At 55.2% G+C, this 23,973-nt stretch overlaps 4 protein-coding genes across 9 annotated transcripts in view; 2 read left to right on the top strand and 2 right to left on the bottom strand.

Annotated features, from left to right (window-relative positions):
* Positions 1-663: 663 nt before the first annotated feature.
* Positions 664-2,560, top strand: COMMD4 (COMM domain containing 4). Its single transcript, XM_005487782.4, has 8 exons — positions 664-896; positions 976-1,047; positions 1,135-1,200; positions 1,431-1,470; positions 1,589-1,708; positions 1,884-1,964; positions 2,044-2,220; positions 2,365-2,560. The coding sequence occupies exons 1-8, from the start codon at positions 894-896 to the stop codon at positions 2,403-2,405; spliced, it is 600 nt and encodes a 199-aa protein (XP_005487839.2). The 5' UTR covers positions 664-893; the 3' UTR covers positions 2,406-2,560.
* Positions 2,561-2,655: 95 nt separating this feature from the next.
* On the top strand, positions 2,656-6,555 carry NEIL1 (nei like DNA glycosylase 1). 2 transcript variants are annotated; one of them, XM_005487783.4, is made up of 9 exons: positions 2,656-3,218; positions 3,315-3,434; positions 3,924-4,002; positions 4,489-4,588; positions 4,718-4,842; positions 5,303-5,330; positions 5,633-5,706; positions 5,820-6,066; positions 6,215-6,555. In XM_005487783.4, the coding sequence occupies exons 1-9, from the start codon at positions 2,656-2,658 to the stop codon at positions 6,232-6,234; spliced, it is 1,356 nt and encodes a 451-aa protein (XP_005487840.3). In that variant the 3' UTR covers positions 6,235-6,555. The 2 variants fall into 2 exon arrangements, with proteins under 2 accessions (XP_005487840.3, XP_026649719.2); XM_026793918.2 differs by lacking the exon at positions 6,215-6,555 and having other exon boundaries at positions 5,803-5,924.
* A 560-nt stretch (positions 6,556-7,115) lies between these two features.
* Positions 7,116-18,593, bottom strand: MAN2C1 (mannosidase alpha class 2C member 1). Its single transcript, XM_005487784.4, has 26 exons — positions 18,436-18,593; positions 17,929-18,054; positions 17,300-17,423; positions 17,001-17,071; positions 16,679-16,856; positions 16,026-16,215; positions 15,578-15,684; positions 14,375-14,485; positions 13,959-14,051; positions 13,730-13,846; positions 13,197-13,292; positions 12,780-12,925; positions 12,247-12,370; positions 11,973-12,094; positions 11,388-11,473; positions 10,758-10,928; positions 10,062-10,144; positions 9,792-9,886; positions 9,565-9,669; positions 9,257-9,413; positions 8,804-8,947; positions 8,611-8,720; positions 7,979-8,058; positions 7,708-7,853; positions 7,456-7,559; positions 7,116-7,382 (listed from the first exon to the last, which is right to left on the bottom strand). Exons 1-26 carry the CDS (start codon positions 18,525-18,527, stop codon positions 7,265-7,267), a joined length of 3,096 nt encoding a protein of 1,031 aa, XP_005487841.2. The 5' UTR covers positions 18,528-18,593; the 3' UTR covers positions 7,116-7,264.
* Positions 18,594-19,350: 757 nt separating this feature from the next.
* SIN3A (SIN3 transcription regulator family member A) overlaps positions 19,351-23,973 on the bottom strand; it is a 32,339-nt gene continuing 27,716 nt past the window's right edge. For all 5 annotated transcript variants that reach the window (XM_074549541.1, XM_074549540.1, XM_074549543.1 and 2 more), the window contains 5 exons: positions 23,460-23,633; positions 22,682-22,774; positions 22,255-22,349; positions 21,894-22,101; positions 19,351-20,621 (listed from right to left, as the gene is read on the bottom strand). In XM_074549541.1, the coding sequence (XP_074405642.1) occupies positions 20,391-20,621; positions 21,894-22,101; positions 22,255-22,349; positions 22,682-22,774; positions 23,460-23,633 (801 nt within the window). In that variant the 3' untranslated portion in view covers positions 19,351-20,390. The remainder of the gene's footprint in view (positions 20,622-21,893; positions 22,102-22,254; positions 22,350-22,681; positions 22,775-23,459; positions 23,634-23,973) is intronic.

Raw genomic sequence — 23,973 nt, 5'->3', positions numbered from 1 at the left:
CTAACAGACACCGACTCAGCCAGCCTAGCTTGTTAGAAGAGAGAAGTAAACAAGTCCGCAGTGATAGGTTGGATTTAAGTTCAAACAGGGGACTGTCACTGATGGTGGAGACAGGAATGTGACAAACACACACCGAGGTTCATGCACGAACAGCCGACATCTATTGAAGTGCACCCCCTTTCATAGGGGCTTTGAATGTCCTGCCCTTACAGACATGAGTGGATAAAGATCATAACTGCCCAGCTCACTGGCCAGTGACATGGGTGCATTCTCGGTTCAAAGGGACTGTCTGGGGTCCCCTGCGGCCAGGGGCAGCTGCTTGTGCACCACAACACGATCTTTATTTCAGGTCGAGGCCCCGGTAAAGCTTCAGCCCCGGCTCCGAACGCCACATTTCCTCTCCGGCTCTGCGGCCTCAGGTGCGAAAGCGAGCGGGGTGCTGAGGCGGCGCCTCCGCTCCCCTCAGGGCCGTCTGAGGGGCCGGGCTGGGCGGGACTGCGCCTGCGCGGGCTGGGCTGGGCGGGACCGCAACCGGACTGAATGTGCGGCTGTGATTGGACAGCGTGGAGAAAGGCGGCCCGGGATTGACAGCTGTGATTGGACCCGGCCGGGATTGGCGGGCGGGGCGCTGTGAGGCGCGGCCCGTGGGAGCGAGAGGTGCCGGTGGGGCGGAGCCCGCGCTGTTGGACGGGCCGGGGGCGCCTCGGGTGCCGCTCCGGGAGCCCCGTCCACTCCTCCGGCCGCTCTCCTGCCGGGTCCCGGCCAAAAGGCCCTGCTGGGCCCCTACCGGAGCGCCCCGGCGGGGAGCGGCGTAGCGGGCAGCGGCCCAGGAGTGGTTCCGGGTCGGAAAGGCGGCTCTGCCGTAGCGGCGCGGACCGGGGAACGGCGGCGACATGGTGGGGAGGGGTTGGGCGGCGGGGAGCGGGGAGGGCGTGCGGAGCCCGCTGCCGGCTCTGACCGCCTGTTCTCCCGCAGCGCTTCCGCTTCTGCGGGGACCTGGACTGCCCCGACTGGGTGCTGGCCGAGATCAGCACCCTGGCCAAAATAGTTAAGTGTCACCCGTGTCCCCCCGTGTCCCCTGCCCGCGCCCCGCCTGCTGCGGGCCCGCTGCTCACTCTCCTTTCTCTCCCGCAGTCCTCGGTGAAGCTGAAGCTGATCTGCGCCCAGGTGCTGCGGGACCTGCTGGGGGAGCCCATCGAGGTAAGTGTGGGGCTGCCGCAGGGAAGGCCAGCGCTACAATGGCATAATCAACAACGTTAATTAATCTCTTGTTCTTCATGCAAGCCTCAGCGTTAAGAACGCTACTGGCCTCTACTAGTAGTACTAATATGCATAGTAAGTGTTATTAGTATTGTTCAGGTAAGAATTGTCAGTGTTAACACTGGTAGTATGTTAGCTGGTGCTCACCATGATGCTCTGCTCTCTCACAGTATGACAAGATCCTGAAGCTGACCTCAGATGCAAAGTTAGGTGAGCACTGCTGTCCTTACCAGGATCCCCCGAAGGAGCCACGCTGCAGGGATGGGCAGCAATGGATCTGGGGATGCCTTCCCGAGGTGACAGAGCTCGCCCTCCCTCCTGTCTGCAGAGTCAGGGGATGTGAAGGCAACCATTGCTGTCCTCGGCTTCATCCTCTCCAGTGCAGCCAAGCACAATGTAGACAGTGAGTCTCTGTCAAGCGAGCTGCAGCAGCTGGGACTGCCCAAAGGTAGGGAAAACCCTGAGGGTGGCAGTTCCCACGCCGATGGAGGGCAGGCTGGCTGCTGTGCTGTCCCCATCACCTCCCTTGTGTGCTGTCGGTCCCTGGGGTCCTTTGGGGGGTTTGGCAGCTGCAGGTCTGGTGTGAGCAGAGGGGTTTTTCCCTTGTGTCCCCTGACGAGCAGAGCATGCCAGCGGGTTGTGCCGTTCCTATGAGGAGAAGCAGAGCCCCCTCCAGGACAGGCTCAGGGCCTGCAGCCTGCGATGTGAGTGGGGTGCTGGGGGTTTGGGGTCACCCTGCTGGAGAGAGCCGAGGTGCTGACACCTTGCCATTGCCCACCCTAGTGAGCCAGCTGGGCTCGGTGCGCTGGCGGGTGGATTACACCCTCAGCTCCAGCGAGCTGCAGGAGGTCAATGAGCCCGTGGTGCACCTCACCTTCAACGTGCGCGACAGAGAGTGTGAGAAGATGACGGCTGTCCCTGTGACACTCTCGGCCAACAAGTTCTGGGTGCTGCTGGCAGGTGAGGCACCACGAGGGGTGGCAGTGGGGACCTCCGTGGGGGATTCTGAGGGGGGAATTGCTGTGGGAGGCACGCTGGGAGTGGGATGCTGGAAGGGATGCTGCAGTACCAGTAGCTCCCCTACATCTCCACATCTCTCTGCAGAGCTGAAGCAGGCCCAGGCGCTGATGAACACCCTTCTCTGAGGAGCCAGGAAAGGAGCCCAGCCACGGCGGGAGGCTGCAACACTGAGCTGGGAGTCCAGATTGGTACTCCTGGCTCCGGAGCAGGACGTTTCCCTTCCCTCCGGGCTCCCGAGGCTCCTCGGGCAGCTCCAATAAAGTCTCGGTGACAAAGCTGAGCCGTGTCCCGCTGTGTCGCCCCGCGTTGTGCAACCTCCACCCGCGGCGGGACCGCCCCGGCAGGGCACCGACCTCCGGGATCAGCGTGGGGCCAATGGGAGCGCGCAGCGCCCTCGCCGCAGCCAATGGGAGCGCTCCCCGCGCCCCGCGCAGCCAATGGGGGCGGGCCGTGCCACGGCGGTGGCAGTGGCGGTGGACTCCTGCCGTGCCGTGCCGTGCTGCCGCCACCATGCCCGAGTGCCCGGAGCTGCACCTGGCCGGGCGCTTCATCAACGGGGCCTGCGGGGCGCTGGTGTTCGCGGGCGGCGTGGAGCGCTCGGCCGTGGGGCGCGGCCCCGAGGTGCCCTTCCGCAGCGAGGCCTACGGCATCTCGGCCACAGCCCGGGGCAAGGAGCTGCGGCTGACGCTGAGCGCGCTGGACCCCGCCGCCGGTCCCCCCGCGCAGGACCTGGTGTTCCGCTTCGGCATGTCGGGCTCGTTCCGGCTGTGCCCCGCCGCTGAGCTGCCCCGCCATGCCCACCTGCGCTTCCTGACCCGGGAGAGCCCTCCCCGCGCCCTCTGCTTCGTGGACCCGCGGCGCTTCGGGTCCTGGCGCCTGGGGGACGCCTGGCAGCCGGAGCGCGGGCCCTGCGTGGTGTCCGAGTACCAGGCGTTCAGGTGAGCGCCCCAGGAATGCCCCTGCTCGGGTCTGGCCGCTTTCCCTGCACGGACATGTCCGGGTAACTCTTCTTGATGGCCCGTGCTCACTTGCAGGGAGAATGTGCTGAAGAACCTGGAGGACAGGGCTTTTGACAAGCCCATCTGTGAGGTGCTCTTAAACCAGAAGTATTTCAATGGAATTGGGAATTACCTGCGTGCTGAGATCCTGTACAGGTAAGGTGGGTTGAGCACCCACTACATAGTTTTATGTAGTTTTGGGGTTTACAGCCTAATTCATAGAAACCGTGTAAGTTCTATTAGACAATCTGCTCCTTATGAAAATTTGTTTACCAGTCTTGTCTTTTAATTAAAACGTGCCTCAACTCTATGTCATGCTGTAGTTGTGAGAGAAGGACTAAGTTTCCCACTCCTGAGTGTAGGAATTAAATGTAGCTAGAGTTAGAAAGAGCCATCAGGGCAAAGAACCAGGGAACTGCAGTAGAGGGGTACAGGAAGTGGGTGGGAGTTGAGGGAATGCATTTTTCCTAAAATGCGGAATTGAAATGAAATATACCAAGTAGACGTTGAAACCTATCATGAGAACGTGTGCCTCAAAATAATAGATTGTTATGGACAACAGCAGCTTCTACTACTGTTGCTTACATGTTTTTCTTTTGTTGAAGAAAAAGGGTGACAAGGACCTTCTTTGTGTAACTCTCTCAGGTTGAAGATCCCTCCCTTTGAAAAAGCTCGGACCGTGCTGGAGGCCCTGAAGGAGCAGGAGCAGGAGAGGAGGAAGAAGGTGGGGAGCACCAGGTGCTTTCACAGGCTCAGAAAGCAGCAGGTTTCCAGACAGATGCCAAAGGCAGGGGTTTGGTTGCCCGTGGCCCTTCATGATGAGCTTCCTGCCCTAAGGAAGTCTATAAGTGTTTTTGGGGTGGGTGGAGAGGAAGAGGTGAGGGAAACAAACACCTTGTAAGCTTAAAATCCCGGAGGGGAAGGCTGCAGTAAAGCCCAAGGCTGATCTTGTGGCCTCAGGGGAGAGGAAGTGGCTATTTTAAGCCTGAAAACTACACTACACGACCTGCTGCTGGTGTTTTTGTGTGTTAGCCCTCTTTCATGGCTTTGTAGCTAAGTTGGAAGGCTACTGTGAGATGAGCTCAGGGCTATTGTGTGTGGAGAGCTCATCCTCTGGAGAGCAAGAGATGGGGAAGATGATGGGAGGAGAGAAGCTGAGGAAGCAGAGGCAGCTGGCAGGTTACTTCTGTGCCCTTCTCCATGCCTGCAGGATCCTTCCCTGACACTGAGCAAGAAGGTGAAGCTGAGGCAGGAGAGCCCAGATCTGCTGGAGCTGTGCCACAGCGTGCCCATGGAGGTGATCATGGCAGGTGAGGGGACGGGGCTGGCAGGGAGGGCAGGGCTTGGCATGCTCAGCGTCAGGAGGTTTGGGGGGCTACCCTGACGTGGTGATCACAGCTTCTGCTCTGATTCTGTCCTTTCCCTGTCTCCCCTCCCAGAGAAGCAGCTCCTGGACCCCGAGCACCCAGATAATTACTCCAACTTTAAGAACTGGCTGCAGTGTTACTTGGTGCCCGGCATGAGCTCCCTGCGGGACCGCAGTGGCAGGACCATATGGTTCCAGGTAGGAGCCTGGGAGCTCTCAAACCACTCCTCCAAGGGGACACTGGCCTGTTTTCTGCTTGCTGAGACTCCCATTGCTCTGTGTGCCTGGGGGTCCCCCTCTCCATCCAGCTCCTGGGCATGGGGGGTGACAAGGACCTCCTTTGTGGTGGGCAGCCAGCTAATGGATGGTGGGCAATCTGCAGCAGATGGAGGGAAGAGGGGGTGTTTGGGTGCTCTGGCAGCCCTGTTCTTCCCTCCTGGGCCCTGTGCTTGGGGCCTTGCAGGTACAGGGAACAATGGCAGAGTCCCCAAGGCAAAGGGCAGGCAGAGCAAGCCCAACTCCCGTGCCTTCCCAGGGAAATGTGGCTGTTTCCCTGTCACTGCAGTGGCTGGAGGATGGAGAAGGGGCAGTGATTCTGCTGCTGCTGCTGCCTGCAGAATGACTGCACCCCAGCCAATGCTCTGTCCCTTCCTTACAGGGAGAGCCTGGCCCCATGGCTCCCAAAGGTGAGTTTCCTCTCCCCTTCCTGTGGGACCCGCTCCATGAGGGCTCCTAGGAAAGCCTGTTCTTGCTGTGCAGCACAGGGGCACAGGCTGCAGCAAAGCCATTCTCTCTGGGGTGCTGACACTCCTGTGACAGCCGTTGGCACCAGGGGACAGAAGCCATTTGTCCCCAAGGCTTCTTACCAGCATCCAAACCTGCCTGGGGGCAGCTGGTTTTTCATCCTCACTCAGAGCAGCATCCCTGCACGTGGGGTGCTGTTCCAGGCTCTGCCTCACCCTCTCCTCACCCTACATCTCTGGTGCAGGGCAGAGACCCCGCAAGGCGCCCCGCAGGAAGAGCCCAGAGCTGAAGGCAGAGCCCGAGGCACCGAGCCCCAAGGTGAGCAGCTTTGTGGCTGTGTCTGGCTGTCCTGCCGCCCCTGCCCTGTCCATGGTGATGATCCCACACGGAGTTCCCCCCCTTGGTCATCTCCAGCTCTGACACCCACCCAGGTCACCCCCCGTGCCCCGAAGCAGCGCCGCAGGGCTGCAGCGGAACCCCCAAAGGAAGTGAAGGAAGAGCAGGAAGAGAAGGAAGAGCAGGAGGAGAAGGAAGTGAAGGAAGAGCAGGAGGAGCAGGCTGGCAGGCCAAGGAAGGGATGTGCCCGTGGGAGGAGGACAGCGAGTGCTGCCCCAGCCTCGCCTGAGGTGCCTCAGCGTGTCAGGAGAAGCCGCCGTGCATCCGCTCGCAGGGGCACAGGTGAGCCTGGCAGTGCCTTTGTGCACCCCTGGGGGCTCTGGGAGAGCTCCCTGGTGGCAAGGAGACAGAGGGCAAGGAGAGGAGCCCATGGGGCAGAGCTGGATACCCCCTTGCCCTCTGACTCCTCCTTTCCCTCTCTGTTCTCCAGGTGCAGCCCCTGCCGTGTGAGTGTCACCTGCTGCCACCTCCTGAGGGGCCAAGAGGAGCTGAGGCAGGGCCTGGCCAAGGACCAGGGTTAGTGCTAGTGGAAATGGAGCTGCTCCCCACCTGTGCTCACACTTATTTGCTGCTGTGCCATCCTGCCAGTGTGGGAGAGAGAAGCTGAGCCTGGTGATGGGGCTTTTTCCTGCTGTCCACAGGCATTTCAGGGGAAAAAAGGCCAGGTCCACATGTTGTACTAGACTCTGACTCTTCCCTCTCCCTCCTCCCTTTCTGGCTGCTGACCAAATCACTGTTTTTAGCTGACTAATAAAGTATTTTGTGTAGAAATCACTGTGCACGCCTTTTCATGCAAAGGATAAATCCCTCTGTGCCCAGCCTCTTCTCCACAGGGGCTGGAGCAGGCTTCCCCTCCACCTCATCCCCCCAAAATAAAGGTAAGTTCTTACTCCCCAGTGCCAGGTGTGAGGTCCTGCTCAGGCAGACACTAAAAGAGCAACTACAGCAAACACCTGGGAGGAGGCAGGTCAGTGCAGTTACCTGGAAACAGGTTAATAAAACAGGCTGCAGCTTGTTTTTTATGTAATTCTCTTGATTATTTTTTTGTTTCCTCTTCTGCAAGGGCAGTGCAAAGGGCAGGCAGGGGGAGAAGGGAAGGAGTGGAGTTTGTTTTTACACACTGCTGGACAAGATGAAGGCTGTGACACAGGAGTCACTGTAGAAGCTGCTGGTCCCCAAACCTCTGCAGCAGGAGCAGGGGCCACCAGCCCGTCTGCATCTTTGTCCACACTTAAATGAGCTCAGAACTCACTCAAAACCACCCACCCTGGTCGGGCAGTGGGCAGCTGTCCTCCTTCCCTGAGGAGCAGGTTTGTTCAATTCCTGCTTTCCAACACTTGGGTGCAGGACAGAGGGACAGTGCCCTGCCCTGGAGCTGCTGCCTTGCACAGCTCTTGGCACGGGGAACAGCTCAGCCTGTGATTTGAGCTCCCAGGGCTGGTCCAAGTGCTGCAGCCCCAGCAAGGGACGATGTTTGGGGTCAGTGGCTCCAGACCAGGAGCACGGAGAGCACTCGGAAGGGTGTGAAGGAAAGCCTCAGGCCCTGCTGCTCCAGGGGCAGGTGGCCCTGCGCCAGGGGACGCTCCAGGAGGTCACAGCTGGGGACAAAGCACAAGGCTGAAGGACTGATCTCCATCCCCACCCACCCCCCGCCCTCCTGCCTGCACTCACAGCATCGCCTCCTTCACGGGGAAGGGGGTCTGGAGCCAGGCGGTGACTGTGCTGCCATGGGCCTCGTAGAGACGAACCACCACAGCCTCAGGCCTGTCCTCAGCCTTGGGGGAGTCCAGACACATGAGATCAGACACATGAGACAGGCACAGCCCCTCCAGCACAGGCTGCTGTGCCCAGCTGAGCCTGACCACCAAAGAGCAGACCCTGCTCAACAACAGCTCTGCCTCCCCTCCTGTCCCCAGCACCTGCCTGCTTGACAGCCTCCAGCACGACGGCAGGGGAGCTGACAGAGAAGGCACTCCAGGCTGGGCATTGGGCACGGCTGGCTGGCACCACGTGGAGGGGGAAATTCAAGTTGTAGGCTTGCTGAATCACACCGGCCTCCTGGAAGGAGCCTGCAGCACAAGAACTCTCTGTGGTCAGTGTCTGTACACACACAGCCAGGGGCACGCTCACCCCAAGGCTCTCTGGAGCAGCTGCCACCCTGCCTGTCCCCACGGGGCACAGCTCTGTCACTCACCCTGGTGAGGCATCACAGCGTAGGTGAACTGGTGGTGCCCAATGTCTGCCGTGGCATCAGGGGACTTGGGGGCTCTCAGCCTAAGGCGAGGTGAGGTTAGTGAGACCGGTGCCTGGGCAGCACCCAGTGTCACCCAGAGCACTGAGACAACACTGCTGCTTTCTGTGCTACCTTGAGCTGGGCCCTGACGTGGAAGCAAACACACAACAGCAAACAGACCCTGGACAGCTCTAGAAGCTAAAAAACTGGAGTGTCATCCATGAAAATTGCAGCTCACTAAGTCAAACTGAAGTAGGCATTTTGTTTTAGCTTTGTATGCACCCATAACATTGACACTCCTGTTCCTTTCCTCTCCTCAAGCCTCCCTTCCTGGTCAGCAACACAAAAGCTACCTGCTACAAATATGAGTCTGATCTTTCCTCAATTATCTTTGAGCACAGTTCACAGGAATTAGTTCTAACTGACTAAAATTTAAGTCAGCCAAATTCTCAGAGAACAGCCACCCACCAGACTATCTCCTTGCTATAACTGAGGTCATTTAGGAGCAGGTGTTGCCTTGATTTCCAAGGGACCCCTCAGAAGGCAGAGTGCCCCAGCAGCCCCCCTCACTCACCCACCCAGCCCTCACTCACAGGGAGAGGCTGAGCACGTTCCTGTGGGCCGATGCTCCGTACTTGCAGTCGTTCAGCAGAGCCACCCCAAAGCCGTGCTCAGAGAGATCCAGCCACTTGTGAGCCCACACCTGAGCAGGCACAAGGGATGTTCAGCACACAGGGCACTGCCTGCAGCAGGAGCAGCCCCAGGAGCACAGCAGCTCCCTCTCACCTCGAAGCGAGCCCAGTCCCAGGACGTGTTCCAGTGCGTTGGCCGCTGCAGGTGCCCAAACTGGATCTCGTAGGTGGCGTTCGTGCTCCGCACCTGCACGGGGAACTCCACCTTCAGGAACTTGTGGGCCTCCTTCCACTCCACCTAAATGTGGCAGCAGAAGGATTGTCACCATGGGGGACTGACAGGCACGCACTGCACCTCTCATGTCCTGGTGTGCAGCAGCCAGTGCACGCCAGCTGCAACAAAAACACACCAGAGTCTCAACACGGATCAACTGGTGGGTCCCACCTCCACCCCTGGCCCTTGGGACCCCAGCCTTGAGCTGCTTGCTCAAGCAGGGGGCTCCAGGGAAGAATACAGGGAGGGGGGATATAATCCAGGCCCAAGGTGCAGCTCCCCAGCTCCCAGCTGCACAGGGTGTCAGTGTCACACAGTAGCCACGGGCCAAACCTGGGTCAGGAAGCGGAGGTAGGGGCACGTGGCATCCAGGATGATCTCCTGGGTTAAGGTGCTGTTTTTCCCCACCTGCAGGGAGAAGCTCACACTTCCCCGCAGGCCCCCAGCCAGGGTGATTTCCAGAGGCTGCAGCAGTGTGGTCACTGGCTTCCTAGAGAGAGGAAGGAAGGCAGAGATAGTGTCAGCTTGGTAGATCCAAATCCCAATGCAGCAGGCACTCACTTCTCTCTCACAGCTAGGACTGACAGGGAGGCAGGAATCTCAGGGCAAAATCCAAAGTGCTGCATGCACTGCTCCTCTACCTGGTTTGCAGGTGATAATCCATCACATCCCAGGCATCCCAGTAGAGGGGAACATCATCAAAGAGTGCAAACTGGTTGGCATAGCAGCCATCTGGGATTGACTCTCTGAAAGAAAGTGGAACAGGGGAACAGCAGCATCAAAAGGACTGGCAGTGGAGAAAGGAGCACAGTGAGAAGTCCTGGGAGAGGTTTGAGGAGCTCAGGGCCAGGAACTGGGTGACACAGACCTCCCTGAGTCCAGCAGCTGAAGCGAGGTCAGGCGCCCCATGGTGTCCAGGCAGACAGCAATGACCCCATTCTCCATGGTAATGGAGCCATCCTCCTTGGGAAAAGGCCAGAAACAGGTGTCACACACCCACACCTGTGGGAGCTCAGTGCCTCCAATGCAAATTTAACATGTGGATTCCTGAGATTTCTCCTCCTTTCAACCCTAACCCTGATTTCTCCTCAAACAACCTCTGATGTGGGGAACCTGAGGAAATCTGCCTTGTGCTTACCTGTTTCCTCACTGCCACAGGCTGAGGAGGCTCAAATGGCTCCTGCACCAGGGCATAGCCCATGCTGGGGACTGTCACCAGAGCTGGAAAGAAAAGAGGTTCTGTGTGACCGTGTTCACAGGGGTCTCAGGCTGAGGGAAGAGATGAGGATCTGACTCCATGTTTCAGAAGGCTTGATTTATTATTTTATTATATATATTACATTAAAACTATACTAAAAGAATGGAAGAATGGATTTCCTCAGAAGACTAGCTAAGAATAGAATAAGAAGGAATGATAAGAAAGGTTTGTGGCTTGGCTCTCTGTCCAAGCCAGCTGGGTGTGATTGGCCATTAATTACAAACATCTAACAGGGGGCAATCAGATGCACCTGTTGCATTCCACAGCAGCAGATAACCATTGTTTACATTTTGTTCCTGAGGCCTCTCAGCTTCTCAGGAGGAAAAATCCTAAGGAAAGGATTTTCCATAGAAGATATCTGTGACAGTTCTGCTCCAACACTCGCCCCAGACTGAACCCTAAGTGACACCACTGCTGCCCTGCTGCTGTCATGTCAGATGTACCGCCTCCTCCCATACCCTCCTCCTCCTCATGCATATTCAGAGCACTTCATCCCCTTTCAAGTTGTCCAAAGAACAAATTGAACAATCAATAAGGCAGAGCATTTCCCTGTTAGGAACTCCAGGTCAGACATACCCAAAGTCTCTGTTCCATCTGGTCCAGGGCTGGCGATCACCTCGGTGCGTTCCCAGGCCAAGGTGTTCAACACGAGGGAGCTGTGGGTGCTGCAGGGCTGGGGCTGCAGCAGATGCCTGCACAGGACCTGCACAGCCTCCTCCTGCAGCTGAGCACCAGCCCTGCGGATCTCTGGGCAACAGAAGGGCCTGAGTTGGCTCTGAGAGAGCTTCTGGCACTCCCCGTGCAAATGTACACACACTTCATCTCCTTCCAAGCTACAATTGCTAATTATCATTAACTATTATTATCTATTAGCGATTCAAGTGTATAATTATTCCGAACTTTGTTGTTACAAGATTACAATGAGCTGTGCCAGCTCGGCTGGAAAATTCTGGTTACTGAAGCTCCTGCAAGCACCCCTGGGCAGGCAGAAACAAACCTTGCTGGGAGCCTATCCCGGCATGCCAGCAGCAAGCAGAATAGCCAATAAATTTGGATGGTTTTCAATCCCTTGGCTGCTAATCTAACACCATTTCAGACATGCCTGCTGAGCTGGCCCTGGCAGCCCAGGGCTGGAGCCTCCCCAGCCCCACCAGGCAGAAGCTGCTGCCACAGGTGAGCGCCCTCCCAGCCAAACTCCCTGCTCACCTGTGTAGTATTGCAGGGCATCCTCAACCACCAGCTGGATGCAACTGCCTGGCAGGACATCGTGGAACTGGTTGAGCAGCAGTAACCTAACACAGAGAGCAGAAACCAGGGAAGAGAGTGGCAGAGAACACCAGATTTGTGCTGGCTTAGAACAAGCTCTTCTCTCAAACAAGAGCCCTGTTAGCAAGACAGAAAAACTTAACAACTGTTCCTTATTCCCCCATTACCCAGCACTTGAGAGAAAAGGATTTTTTCCACAGCATCCTTTAAATCCCTTCCTGTTAGGGCCTGTCAGCTGTCAGTGAACCACAACCAGGGGCAGTAAGAGCTATTTGTTTTTACCCCTCAGGGCTATGAGATACCTTGTTGCACAAGCTCAAACAAGCCAGAATGGGGGAGGAAGAAGCTTTGGTAGGAAATGAAGCTTCCAGACAGCAGAGCAGCGAGGGTTTGGAGCTATCTTTCAGCAGAAGAACCAAGCAGAGCAGCAAATTCTTCCCAGGTAGGAAAGTTTATGGCAGGGGCTGTGCACACACACAGAGCTCAGCACTGAGCTCTGCCCCAGCACCAGCAGTGCTCCCTCACCTCCAGAGCTGCTGGAGCTGGCTGGCAGGGTACTGGAACGCTGAGTCCTGAGCCGCAGCCAGGCTGCTGAGCACTTCCACGTCATGCAGAATCCGCTCGCACTCCCGATTCCCCTTCTTTATCTGGTAAGGACAGAAGGGAGATGCTCAGGAGATGGGCAGCTGGGATGGATCTCTCACACCAGCTGCAGAATCCCAGCTCCAGGGCAGCAGGGTTGGCTGCTTGCAGGTGTTGTGAGTGTGTTTGGCCCCCTTGCCTGGGACAGGACCCTCACCTGGGCCTGCGTGGTGTAGGTGCCATTGTGCAGCTCGAGGAAGAGCTCTCCCACCCAGGTGCACAGCTGGGATGATTCCTTCTCCAAGACAGAAAAGAGCTGGTCAGGAGTGGAGATCTGCACCCTGCGGGACAGACACACAGACAGTGAAGAGCTGGGGAGAAGCCTGTGACATGGCTAAGGGTGCATCTGGGATTGGAAAGGTGTCAGGCCTCAAAATCTGCAGCACAACCATACAAAGTATTCCCCTCTCCCTTCTTCTACCCCTCTCCTGTGACATTCCCCAGGCACAACTGCTGTGCTGGCCCTTCACCCCATAGCTCTCCGAGGGCTCACAAGCAGGCCATGGCTGCCCTGTGGACCTGTTCCTACAGCTCTTGATGATGGAGAGATTCCATGCCCTGAGAATCCTTCCCAGCCTTCTGCTTGCCCATCTCCCTGCCCTTCTCCCTTTCTTTTGGCACTGCTGAAGGCCAGACCTGGCTCAGAGCAAATGCCCCTGCCAGGAGAGAGGGTGGGAGCTCTCCTCTCACCTGGGCAGCCCATCTGTGTCTCTCATTCTCTTCATCCTGTCCAGCATCTTCTGCGTGGGGCCCCCTCCTCCATCCCCAAAGCCGAAGAGGAACGCGCTGTGGTTCACACGGCCTTTGTCCTTGTTGTTCTTCACTGTTTTCAGCACCTGGAGGGATTTTTGGGTGGTTGCAATCCCCTGGCACCCAGCCCCAGCTCCCACAGCTCCATACAAGAAAGTCAGGTCAGTCTTTAGGGTGCAAAGCCCAGTTTTGCTCTTCTTCCCCAGCCCAAAGTGCCTAAATCAGGCACGGGCACATCAGGCACCCCAACAGCCTTTGTCCAACAATGCTGGCAGGTATCCTGCTCCCCTCCCCTCTCCCAGAGCCCCTCAGGGGGCTGGCACTGCCCTTCTCATGCAGGTCTGGCACCTCACTCACCTCTGCCACTCGCCCCTGCATCCCATAGGAGTCACCAGGGGGGAAATGGGTCAGGACCTGGGAACCGTCAATGCCTTCCCAGAAAAAGGTGTGGTGCTGGAGGGGAGAGAAAGGAAAATGTGGTGCACAGGGGCACGTCAGAGCCTCTTCAGGGTCCAAACTGGGCCTTCACTTTCTCTCCAGAGAGGTGCAGGATGCCCTGATGGATCAGTGCAAGGAGAGGACAAGAACAGGGAATGCCACCAGGGCAGGGGCTGGATTTGCTATCTGTTGGACCTCACAGCTTCCCATCTGGAAGCAGAAGGAATATCTAGGCCAGGGGCCTGTCTGGATTAGAGATTAGACATCTCTAATCACGTCCTTCCTCTCTCCTGAAGCCTGACAGGACATCCCTGCCACCAAAACCTAGTGGCTCCTGGAAGCAGAGCCTGCGTTAGCTCAACTGAGGAGCTGTGGAACCAACAGGTCCAGGCCTGCTGAAGACCCCAGCACCCACAGTGTCCATCCCCTGAGGAGAAGGCAGCAGAGCTCACCGGGAAGGAGTTCACCAGGTTCCAGCTGAGCTTCTGCGTGAGGAAGCGCCGGATCCCAGAGCCACGCATCAGCTGGGGCAGCTGGGCCGAGTACCCAAACGTGTCCGGCAGCCAGAACTGGGGCACAGGAGCACAGGGAGAGACACACACAGGTCAGCCCAGCCCCACAAAGAGCAAGGGCTGCAAGGACACGGTGGGTGAGGAGGGCGTGATGGAAAAGAACAAGTACCTCCGTGCAGATCCGGCCAAACTGCTCCTGGAAGAACCTCTGGCCCTGGAGAAACTGCCTCACCATGGACTCCCCGCTGGGCAGGTTCCCATCCTGGGGAAGGCACAGGGAGGATGGAGGGATCATGAAAGACCCCCATTCCCACCCACCTGACCTGGCAGATTGTGGGGAGAACCTCAGCAGGGCTCAGCAGAGGGGAAAAGGAGGAGCACACACAAAAGGATTCCAAAGCTCCTTTCTCAGGGAGTGATTTGGGAGCATTGTACTCTTGCCAGGCTGGATGCTTCAGACAGCTGCTGCTCCTAGGCCTGGAGACCACCACCAAGCAGACAGGCTCAGCAAAGGCTCTGCTCCCCCCTGGTCCCACAGGGTGGCACAAGGAGGGTGTGCCAAGCCAGGCTCACCGTGCTACTCACCATTTCCACCCAGGTGCCTCCCACAGGGATGAACTGTCCCTTGGCCGCCAAGTGCTGAATGCGCGCGTAGAGCCCGGGGTAGCAGCTCCGCACCCACTGGAACTGCTGAGCCTGCCGGGGCACAGGGGTCAGCCCAGCTCCCCACAGCCTGCCCTGCCCCCTGCAGCACTTCTGGCTCGTCACTTGTGGGATTGCAAGCCTCTCTGAGCTCCTCAGAGAGATACATGAATGCAGCGGCTGAATTAAAAGCCTTCAGAGAAATTAAGATATATCAAGCCACATAGATACGAAGCAGAAGTGTAGGTTTAAGTGCAAGTGTAAGTTATATTTTTAAGAAAGCATAAATATATTTTAAGTACCCTAAGAAACTGTGTTAGCTAGTAAAGGCCCTAAGGCCCAGTTTAGAGTTCAGTAACTTAGCTCCAGACATATCAAAAACACAGCAGAACTTTGACTGCATCTCTAGAACAGACAGAAGTATATGTGTAAATAGATATAAGTATTAATGTAAATACATAAACTCATACATGTAAATTTTAAGTAAGAAAACAGATAGTATATCTGTGTAAATAGATAATATTATACACATAGTTTTTTAGGTAAGAACTGACACTACTTTCATACTACTTTCGCAGATTAGAATTAAGTTTAGATTGGTTTAGAAAGAATGTTTTAGAATCATGCTTTTAGCTGATTGTTTGTTTTGTGTATAAAAATCCCCCTGTATTAAAAGGAACAAGAAGAAGAAGACAAGAAGACAAGAAGGAAGAAGAAAAGGAAGAAGGAGAAAGAAGAAAAGAAAGAAGGAAGAAGGAAGAAGAAAGAAGGAACAAGAAAGAAGAAAGAAAGAAGAAAGAAAGTAGAAGGCCATGGTCCCTGCTGCTGCTGTTCCTGCCCGAAGCCTGGGACTCTACACCAGAGAGCAGCTGTTGCAGCTGCAGCTCTTGCCTGAGACACTATACCAGAAAGCTTTTAGCATGGATTTTAATACTTTAGCATAGAATTTTAACACCTTGAACTCTCTGCCTTCAAGACTGATGTATTCATGCAATAAACAACTTTATATCCACTAACAACTGCCCTTGCCTGCTTGAAGACCCCAGACCCCAAACAGCCTCGACCCAGTTACATCCCCCCATCTCCTTTGCTGGAGAAGCAACATGCCAGGAGCAGAGGAGAGGTGTCCAGAGGGAGATCCCTCACCTGGGAGCAGGCAAAGGTGAGCTCTGGATTGTGCTCCATCAGATGCACCACGGTGACCCAGCTCCGGGCACACTTACGGATGGTCTCCTCATAGGGCCACAGCCAGGCTGCAGGGACAGGCAGCCATGGTTATCACCTAACACAAGCTCCTCACGGAGCTGGAGCCTCTCTGAAACCCCTCCTGGGATGGGAAATTGAGGGCTGAAGCCCAGCAGGTGGAAGACAGCAGCTGTAATTAATCCCTCATCCCAGAACCATCAGTGCTCCAAAGGGCACAGCCAGCCAGACCCACACTCCTCACTGCCCCAGTGACAAACCAGCAGTGTGGCAGCACAGAGAGCCCATTCCGTCCTCTCAAGGTGTGCCTGGAGCCCAAGGGCAGCCTGATCCCCCTTGGGCAGCACACCCTGGCCTCCAGTGAGAGGAGAGGGAGCGCTGCTGCTCTCACCAGAGTCAATGTGGCAGTGTCCCATGGCATGGATGGTGTGCTGGCTCTCGCCGTTCCTCTGGCTGAAGATGGCTGCAGCCAGGTCACGAGCAGCAGGGAAGGTGGAGGGGTCTGTAACATCACACACGTTGACCATCTGGTTGGCAGTGTAGAGTGCCTGGAAACTCCTCTGGTTCTCCTCCCCGAGGAGCTGGGGTTGAGAGGGATAAAAGCATGACTCTGGCCACTGCATCAGCTCAGATGTTACCTGCCTCCAGGAGAACCTGCTACCTTCTTTCAACACCTATCTCAGGCAGTCATAACAGGTAAACACCATGTCTCTGCTTCACAAACACAGCCTTTGGCCTTTTCTCACATGCCTTCCAAATCCAGGTTCCACATATGCCTGTTCCAAGGGACCATGGTTAACATATCCTGCTTTGGAGCAGAAAGTGGATGAAAAAACACCTGTGGCCTCTCTCAATTCAGTTTTCTCCTACTCTAGAATATCCTGAGTTGGAAGGGACCCACAAGGATCATCAAGCCCAGACAGTGTCAATTGTGCTAAAGCAGCAAACATTTTCTCCTCCGAGGTCTCAGGCCACAGAACAGCAGCAGGAGAAGATGCAGTGAAGCTGAGGAAAAGGTGAAAAAGGGAAGAGGAGCTCCCAGACCTGAGCCATGTCCAGCAGTATTTCCAGATCCACCAGCAGTTCATAGACATCTCTGTTGAAGACAACCAGCTCAGCCTTGCTCAGGGTAACCCTCCTGTCTGGGTCTGGAGGGGCGATCATGCTGCCCTTGCCAGCTCCAAAGAGCCCATTGCAGGCCAGCTCCACATACAGTGTCAGGCTGTGGGGACACGAGGAAGCCATCAGGGAGCTGTCACAAGCACCAGGACACAGACAAGGACGTGTGTGTGTCCTCAGCCTCTTGGCTTCCAACAACACCATGGTCTCCCAGCAGTGGGGGGCTCTGGCATGCCTGACCACCCACCTGTGGGGCTCGGACTCTTTCAGGCTTCTTGTCAGGATGTAGCTGGTCTTCTCACCTTCCTTGGTCAATCCCTGCACAGGGAGATGGCACATTCAGCAGAGGTCCATGACAGCAGGCTGGATGGGCATGATAAGACACCCCAAAGTCCAGCTGGACAGAGGGGCTGGTCCCACACGCTGTGGGATAATTGTTGGCACAGGAACAGGAACAGAGCCCTGCACAAACCACGGTAGGGATTCCAAAGGTCACCCTGTGTACGCAGCAGGGCACTGGCACACCCCTGATCTGTGTCTCCATACCTGGACGGGCTGGGCATCTCGCCACACCATGCCCTCCCCGTCGCTCTCCCAGACGAAGTGCACTTCCCGCCCTGCCCACGCCGAGGGGATGCTCAGCTCCACCTTAAACCAGCATGTCTCCCACCTGGAAGAGAGCAGGCAGCAACCTCAGCCCACTGTGTGACCTTCTCCCGAGGGACAGCACGCTCCCTCAGAGCCCTCCACGGAAAAACCAGAGTGGGGACAGCCCACGGGTTTGATGGGATTCACACACAGGGTGCTGCCTGTCCATACGCACACCTGATTTAACCTGTGCCTTTCTGGAACCCCAGAGAAACCGGCATCTTGTCTGCCCACTGCTGGGTTAAGAATCTCCTCCCAAACTTGACAAGCAAACGCATCCCCCCAGAAGCGTCAGAGACACAACCACGGTCACAAGGAGCTCTCAGCAGAAATGAGCAAAAAACTTGTAAGTTCCTTCATGGAATCTCCCTTAGGGTTTCTGAGCAACCACCTCCAAGCACTCAGCACGGAAGATCAACTCCTGTCTTCACCAGAGAGAGCTTCTGAGCACTCACCCACACAAACACCTCTGAGACACGAGCTCCGACCCCACCAGGGGCACAGCACCACCGAAACCTGCTACTCACGTGGGCCCGAAGGACTCTCCCACTTGCGCCGGCCCGAATTGCTGCGCCACAGCCTCCTGGTACGGGATGCGCCGCCGAGTCTGGAAGCAGGACAGCGATGCCGGGGGACAGCGATCCCCAAAAAGCCTGCGGTCCGAGACGGGCACATGAACAGAGACGGGCACATGAACAAGATCAGTCCCGCACGGACAAGCTCAGGGACAGAGAGCTTTCACAGCTCGGCTGAATCGCCCTGCCAGCACCCACAATCTCAATAATATTAACAGATGGCTGAGGAATAAAGGGCCTGGGCGGCCAGGGGGCTGCGGGGCTGTGCCGTGGAGCCCCGGGACAGCGCTCCGTGCCCACTAAGGAGAGTGTGTGTGTGAGATTCGTTCCTTCAGCGTGAGACGACTGAGTCCCCCGAGCCCCGCAGCCACGGCCGGCAGCGCCCGGGGTAGCGTCCCCACCCCGAGGGGACACAGCGGAGCGCCCCGGGCGTGTCCCGGAGAGTCCCCCGCCGCCCACCTGCCCCGCAGGTTGCAGTCGGTGAAGTAGGTGTCGGACAGGAACTTCTCCACCCGCTCCAGGGCCGTCCGCCGGTGCTTGATCGCGGCCATGGCAGCGGGCGGGGGCTCCGGGCGGGCTCTGGGTCTCGGCCGCGCAGGCGCCGCTCCGGGCGGGGCGGGGGCTCGGCCGCTGCCATGGCCGCGATCAAGCACCGGGGTGTCAGATGGAGCACCAGAGGCAGAGGTCTCCCCACGGTGTGTCCCAGGGATTATTGCTTGGAAAGCCACCTCCTTTTGAGGAAACATGGTACAGTGGTGGCTGTCGTGGCTTACAAAGTCTGTGCTGACTTCTTCATTTTAAAATTCAGAATCTTCCCCCGCGTTTTAAATATCTGCCAGCGTTAAATTTCTCTGCTTAAAAAAAATATCCCATATGTGGATTTCTGGAGTGAAATGCACCGAGCTCCTCCCCAGTCCCTCCTCCTTCTCTTGCCCACACACACACACACACACACACATACAGCAGCTCTGTCAAATACTGGCTTGGTATTTCCCATGATGTTTTCTCCAAGACAGAAAGGGAAAAATACATCAGCACAATCAGCCCCAGCTGAGTTGCTCAGCAACACTTCCCAAAAGCGAAGATCCTTGGAGCTGGAAGACAAGGTGGATAAAAATTACCCACCAGGAAAAAAGCCAAACATTAAAAAAAATTAAAATTATATACTCTATATTTATATTTCTTTCAGGCTGCTTATACCTCAGTTGTTTAACCCCCAAGTGCACATGCTGCCTCTGCTGTTTCCTCTTGCCAGCCTTAGAAAAGGGGTTGGATTACACCTCCCTCTTCCCCCCTCCCACCCCAAAACCAGCATGCTGCAACAGTGCCTCAGACCAGGAACACGGCTGTGGGTGAGCGAGTGTCTTCCTCCAGTTAAGAACAAAGACATTATTTTTTTTATTTACAAAAAAAGGAGAAAAAAGTTTCCACACAAAAGCACTACAATGATAACTCCCTTTGGTAAAAAGTGTAATAAATGTCTCCATCGGTCTGTCTGTCGGTACTAATTCTCAAGCCACCTGGTACTATGGTACACAAGAAGCTAGTACAGTTATGCTAGCACATCAAGCATAATTCCTTTAATTAAAAAAAAAACCAAAACAAAACAAAAAGAAAAAAAAAACCAAAAAAATTGACAATTTGTACATTTATTTACAAAAAAGGAGGGGAACATGTTAAAATCGTGTTGTTCTCTGCTGTGTGTGTGTACGTACGTGTGTGTGAAAAGCTGGTGCATGGCACTAGGAGAGACTAGTAAACAAGCAGGTACAAAAAAAAAAAAAAACAACAAAAAAAAAAACAAAACCAAAAACCCAAAATAAAAATAAAACAGTTCCACTGGCACTAGAAAGGACAGACCGATCTGCACAGGGTGAGTCCAGCCTGGGAGGGAGGGGAGGGAGCGAGAGGAACCCGGGCTGTGCTGCCCCAGCCCCGCGCTGGAGCCCGCTGGGAGAGGGGAATCCACCCGGTGGTGACCTGGGGACTTTGGGGACACATCCCAGCAGTCCAGGCACCTGGGGACTTCGGGGACACATCCCAGCAGTCCAGGCACCTGGGGATTTTGGGGACACATCCCAGCGGGCCAGTGGTGAGGAGCATCGTGTTCCCCTCCCTCGCCGCTCGGGGCCTCCGGGGAGTCAAAGCCTCAACGCTGCTGGTGTGTACGAGCTCGTGGTGTTTCTCTGGGATGGCTCAGTTCAGAGAAGGGTCCTTCCTGCCCACAAAGGGCCGGCAGCCCACGGCCCCGGGCAGAGATCCACGTCCCCAGCGGGACAGGCTGCACCAGCCACGCACTAGTCAAGTGGCCATGTGACGGAGATGCACAGTGAGGGGAGAAAGGCATCTCCCTCCTTCCCTGGCTGCGCGCACACACACACATCCCCCGGGCTCTTCCTCGCCCCGGGGCACTCCTAGGGTGTCTTGAATATTGTGCCGTATTTGACGCGGTACTTGTTGATGCTGACAAAGTGCAGGGTCTCTGTGTCACAGGTGGTGGTGCAGGGCACCAAGCCCTCCAAGCCTTCACCCATGAGCCACTTGTTTGTCTCGGCTGCCATTTCGCGGGGCACGTGCTCCTTGGTCCATTTGTCCACCCAGGCCTGGAACCGCTGGTGCAGCCGCTTGCTCACCCTTTCGTGGGACTGCAGAGACAGGGAGAGGTGTTAGGAAAAGGCAGCTCTGGCCCCCAAACTGCAGCATAACACCAAGCCTGGCTACTGGGTGACACAGGCAAGGGGATCAAACACACAGGGAATTTGAAATGCAGGCACTGCACTAACAACAGAGGGAAAGCTCTGATGAAGGCTCCCCCAGTCTCCTCTCCAAGCAAATACATGGTAAAATGAGTTCAGAAATATAGTGAGTTCCCTTCTGCATTACTCTCTGCTAGCACCCAGGACCAGGCAAGTCCTGCTCTTCCCAGCCCTCAGTGTCTGTCCCCAGCCCCTGAGAGCGCCACAGTCCCAGGAAACAGCAAGTTCAACATGTGTTACACATACTGGGGACAAAATTGCTACAGAAAATTAAGACCCAGGCCAGGTCTAACAGGCTCAAGAAGCTCTGACTTAACAGAAAGGAGAGGAAGAAGTGTGCAGGTTTTTGGGTAAGAGCATCTGCCTAAGGAATGCTAAATGCAGGACAGATGGTATAAAGCCATGGCTACAGTCATAATTAAAAACAGCCAATATAATTAAACCTCCAGATTAAAACTTACAGATTTTACTATTTGTTTGTTCTCCCAGACACTGAACTGCTTTGGGGTGTTAACTGCTAAACCCAATAGATTTGTTTCCAAAATCCAATGTAGCTTCTACAGCTCCCTCAGTGTATTCCAGTAACCAAGGGCTAAGCTGCACACTACGTATTTAACACTTCAAGAATTTATGCTGAGATTCTCTGTGAAGAGCACTGGCACACAGTATTCTGCTTATAAGCTTACATTTCCTTGAGGTTTGTGCCAGTTGAATGAGATAGATGGAATTCAATCCAAATCCTCAGTATCAGCATTTCAAAGAGTCACTATGCTGCAATAAAATGCTTTCATCTGATGTGGACGTGAAGTTTAAGAGAATTACTTCACAACTAATGAAAATAAAACAGTTCAATACACTACCTATATCTCATCAGCAAGAAACATGGTAAGTAGTTGTTTTATAAACCGAAATACATGACAGAAGTGGATGGAAATATTCCCATAAAATGAGAAAAGGAGAGTGTCAAGGGATGCAGATGACCAGATCAGTTTCCTCCAGTGCAATCCTAAATTTCACCCATCTGGAGTCACAGGCTGTTTTCATTTTGGATAAACTCAAACCTTTACAGCCTCCCAAACAGCTGGAAAGGCAATGCCTCCTCCCTTCCCCTCAGTCCCAGGAAACACCAGCAGCCCACGCCGTTCTCTGGCTGGCTCCTACCTGCTGAGCTCGCAGCAGCGCGGTCCTCCTGTACATGTAATCCTCTGATTTGATCACGTACACCATCTTATAGGAGTTCAGCTTGAATTTACACTCCATCTTGTCCAGGCTCTCTATGTTCTCCATGGACTTCTTACTGTTTCCCTCCTTCCCTTCCTTCTCCTGCTGCTCCCGACCACGCTGACACTTGCGGATCCGCCTCAGATTCCTGCAAAGCAGAGAACCCCTCTTGGGATTAGCACTCACCCACCCCCGGGTGTAAGCTCCGCTTAGGCCAGGGTCTATGGGAGGTGTGTGCACATAGCAGGGGTGGAACGAGAGGAGCTCCAAGGGCCTTTCCCAGCACAGGCTGGCCACTCACCTGGGCAGGAAGACGGGTTTCTGGGCCAGGTGCTCGCGGAGCTCGGGGGAGGTAGAGTCGGAGTTGACGTACCGCTCCACGTAGTCAGACCAGCGCTGGAAGCAAGCACAGAGCACACATCAGCCACTGCCCTCCCACCAAACCACTGCAGGGCTTGAGGAGGCTAAGCTGGAAGTCAGAACACAACATGCCTTCTGAAGGCTCTGTGCATCTTATCCCCAAAAAGGCAGGTACAATGGTTCTTTATGTGGCTTTGAGTATTTTCTAGTATGAAATAAACGAAGAAGGGTTTGCCTGCTCACATCAGTGGAAGCTTTCTGGCACATCCTTGATGTTTCTTTGTCTTGTGCTAACAGACCACGCCACCACTCAGCTGGACACTCAACCCTGACCATCACAGTCAGCTCTCTGGACAAGCTGCCCTTACCTCTGCTTCCACAGGGTCATCCGAGTTTTCCTCTTCTGTGTCCAGCAGCTCAATGGTTAACTGAACTTGACCTCTGCTCTGAATGAACATCAGCTACAAAGAAAAAGCAGAAGGAACTTCAGCAAGAGGAGGTATGAAATAGAAACAGACACCTTTACTTCTCACTGGGGCAAAGGGACAATGAAGCAAGTTGGCAGTTTTGGGGGCTTCTTGGGCCCTCAAAGTAAGTTTGTGGGCACGGGAAGAGATATTATACACTCAGGCTTTTGTCCACAGCCCTTCTCTGGCTCAGAAAGGGCCTGACCACTTCCTGCCTCTTCAGCAAAGGAAGTATGGATTTGATTAGCACAGGTTTATTAGCAATGTATGCAGGCAGCAGTGATTTAATGCCCAGTGAGTAGTGGCAGATCTCCCAACAGTCGACAAAACTGAGGCACCAGAGAAACAGGAGAGTTTGAGCTAACAAATCAAAGCAGGGGCAGCCCAGCAGTCAGTATGATACAGCCCAAAGCTGCTGTAAAGCACAGGGGATATTCACTGCTGTTCCAGGAAATAGATTCCTCCTTGAAACTTCATGTCTGAGGGGCCCTTACAGAAGCATTACATTGTTCTAAAAGCTGGCTGCACACGCGCTGGTTTTGGCTGGGACGGAGTTAATTTTCTTCATTTTTGGGTGCCTAAACAAAGCTCTTTTTCAAAGCACCAGTGCCTCTCCCTTCTTCAAAGGCACCCCCTCAGCTCCTGCTGGTTTTGCACTGCTTTCAGAGCCTGGCTTTACCTTGAAGCAGTTCTCCTCGGACATGAGCTGCTCGGCTTTGCGCTGGTAGGCGGCCTCCAGGAGCGTGCGGGAGGACTGGGACGCCAGGAGCCCTCCGGTGGCCCCGTTGCTGTTCTCTGACAGGTACAGGTCTGTCACCTGCACACAGATCTCATCGCTCACAATGTGCTGCAGCTGCAAACAGGAGCAACAGGGACAAGGGGTTTGTCAGGGAGGCTGCTACACCCTCATCAGAATAGAATAAAGTAAGGGTGCGACAATGGGATCGTGCTCAAGCAAAAAAAAAAAAAAAAATCCCTTAGCTTCTTCCACTTGCAGATGATCTCTGCTGCTATGTGAAAAGCTTACAAGATCTTTAGAAAAATTAGCAGGTGACAAAGCACAAGTACTCAGAGAAAAACTACACACAGAGAACATTCTGATCAGCAGCAGGGGAGGAAGGGCCAGAGCTCCGTGACACAGCGTGTCCTCTCCTCGCCAAGGGGCTGCTGCTGTGTCTGAGGAGAGGGGTGGG

The sequence above is a fragment of the Zonotrichia albicollis genome, chromosome 11, assembly GCF_047830755.1.
Source record: "Zonotrichia albicollis isolate bZonAlb1 chromosome 11, bZonAlb1.hap1, whole genome shotgun sequence".
NCBI lineage: Eukaryota > Metazoa > Chordata > Aves > Passeriformes > Passerellidae > Zonotrichia > Zonotrichia albicollis.
Note: the sequence above shows the minus strand (reverse complement) of the source record. Positions and strands in the feature narration are given on the sequence as shown.

Bases quoted from the DNA above. Each gene is read 5' to 3' on its own strand.
- COMMD4 (XM_005487782.4), top strand. The intron at 1,965-2,043 runs GTGAGTGGGGTG...TGCCCACCCTAG, and splicing joins CAGGGCCTGCAGCCTGCGAT to TGAGCCAGCTGGGCTCGGTG. The intron at 2,221-2,364 runs GTGAGGCACCAC...ATCTCTCTGCAG, and splicing joins GTTCTGGGTGCTGCTGGCAG to AGCTGAAGCAGGCCCAGGCG.
- NEIL1 (XM_005487783.4), top strand. From the start codon at position 2,656: ATGGGAGCGCGCAGCGCCCTCGCCGCAGCCAATGGGAGCGCTCCCCGC. The intron at 4,003-4,488 runs GTGGGGAGCACC...CCATGCCTGCAG, and splicing joins AGCAGGAGAGGAGGAAGAAG to GATCCTTCCCTGACACTGAG. The intron at 4,589-4,717 runs GTGAGGGGACGG...CTCCCCTCCCAG, and splicing joins CATGGAGGTGATCATGGCAG to AGAAGCAGCTCCTGGACCCC.
- MAN2C1 (XM_005487784.4), bottom strand. From the start codon at position 18,527: ATGGCCGCGATCAAGCACCGGCGGACGGCCCTGGAGCGGGTGGAGAAG. The intron at 14,486-15,577 runs GTGAGGGATCTC...GTGCCCCGGCAG, and splicing joins TCACCTTTGCCTGCTCCCAG to GCTCAGCAGTTCCAGTGGGT. The intron at 8,721-8,803 runs GTGAGAGGGAGC...GTGCCTGCTCAG, and splicing joins GGGACTGGGCTCGCTTCGAG to GTGTGGGCTCACAAGTGGCT.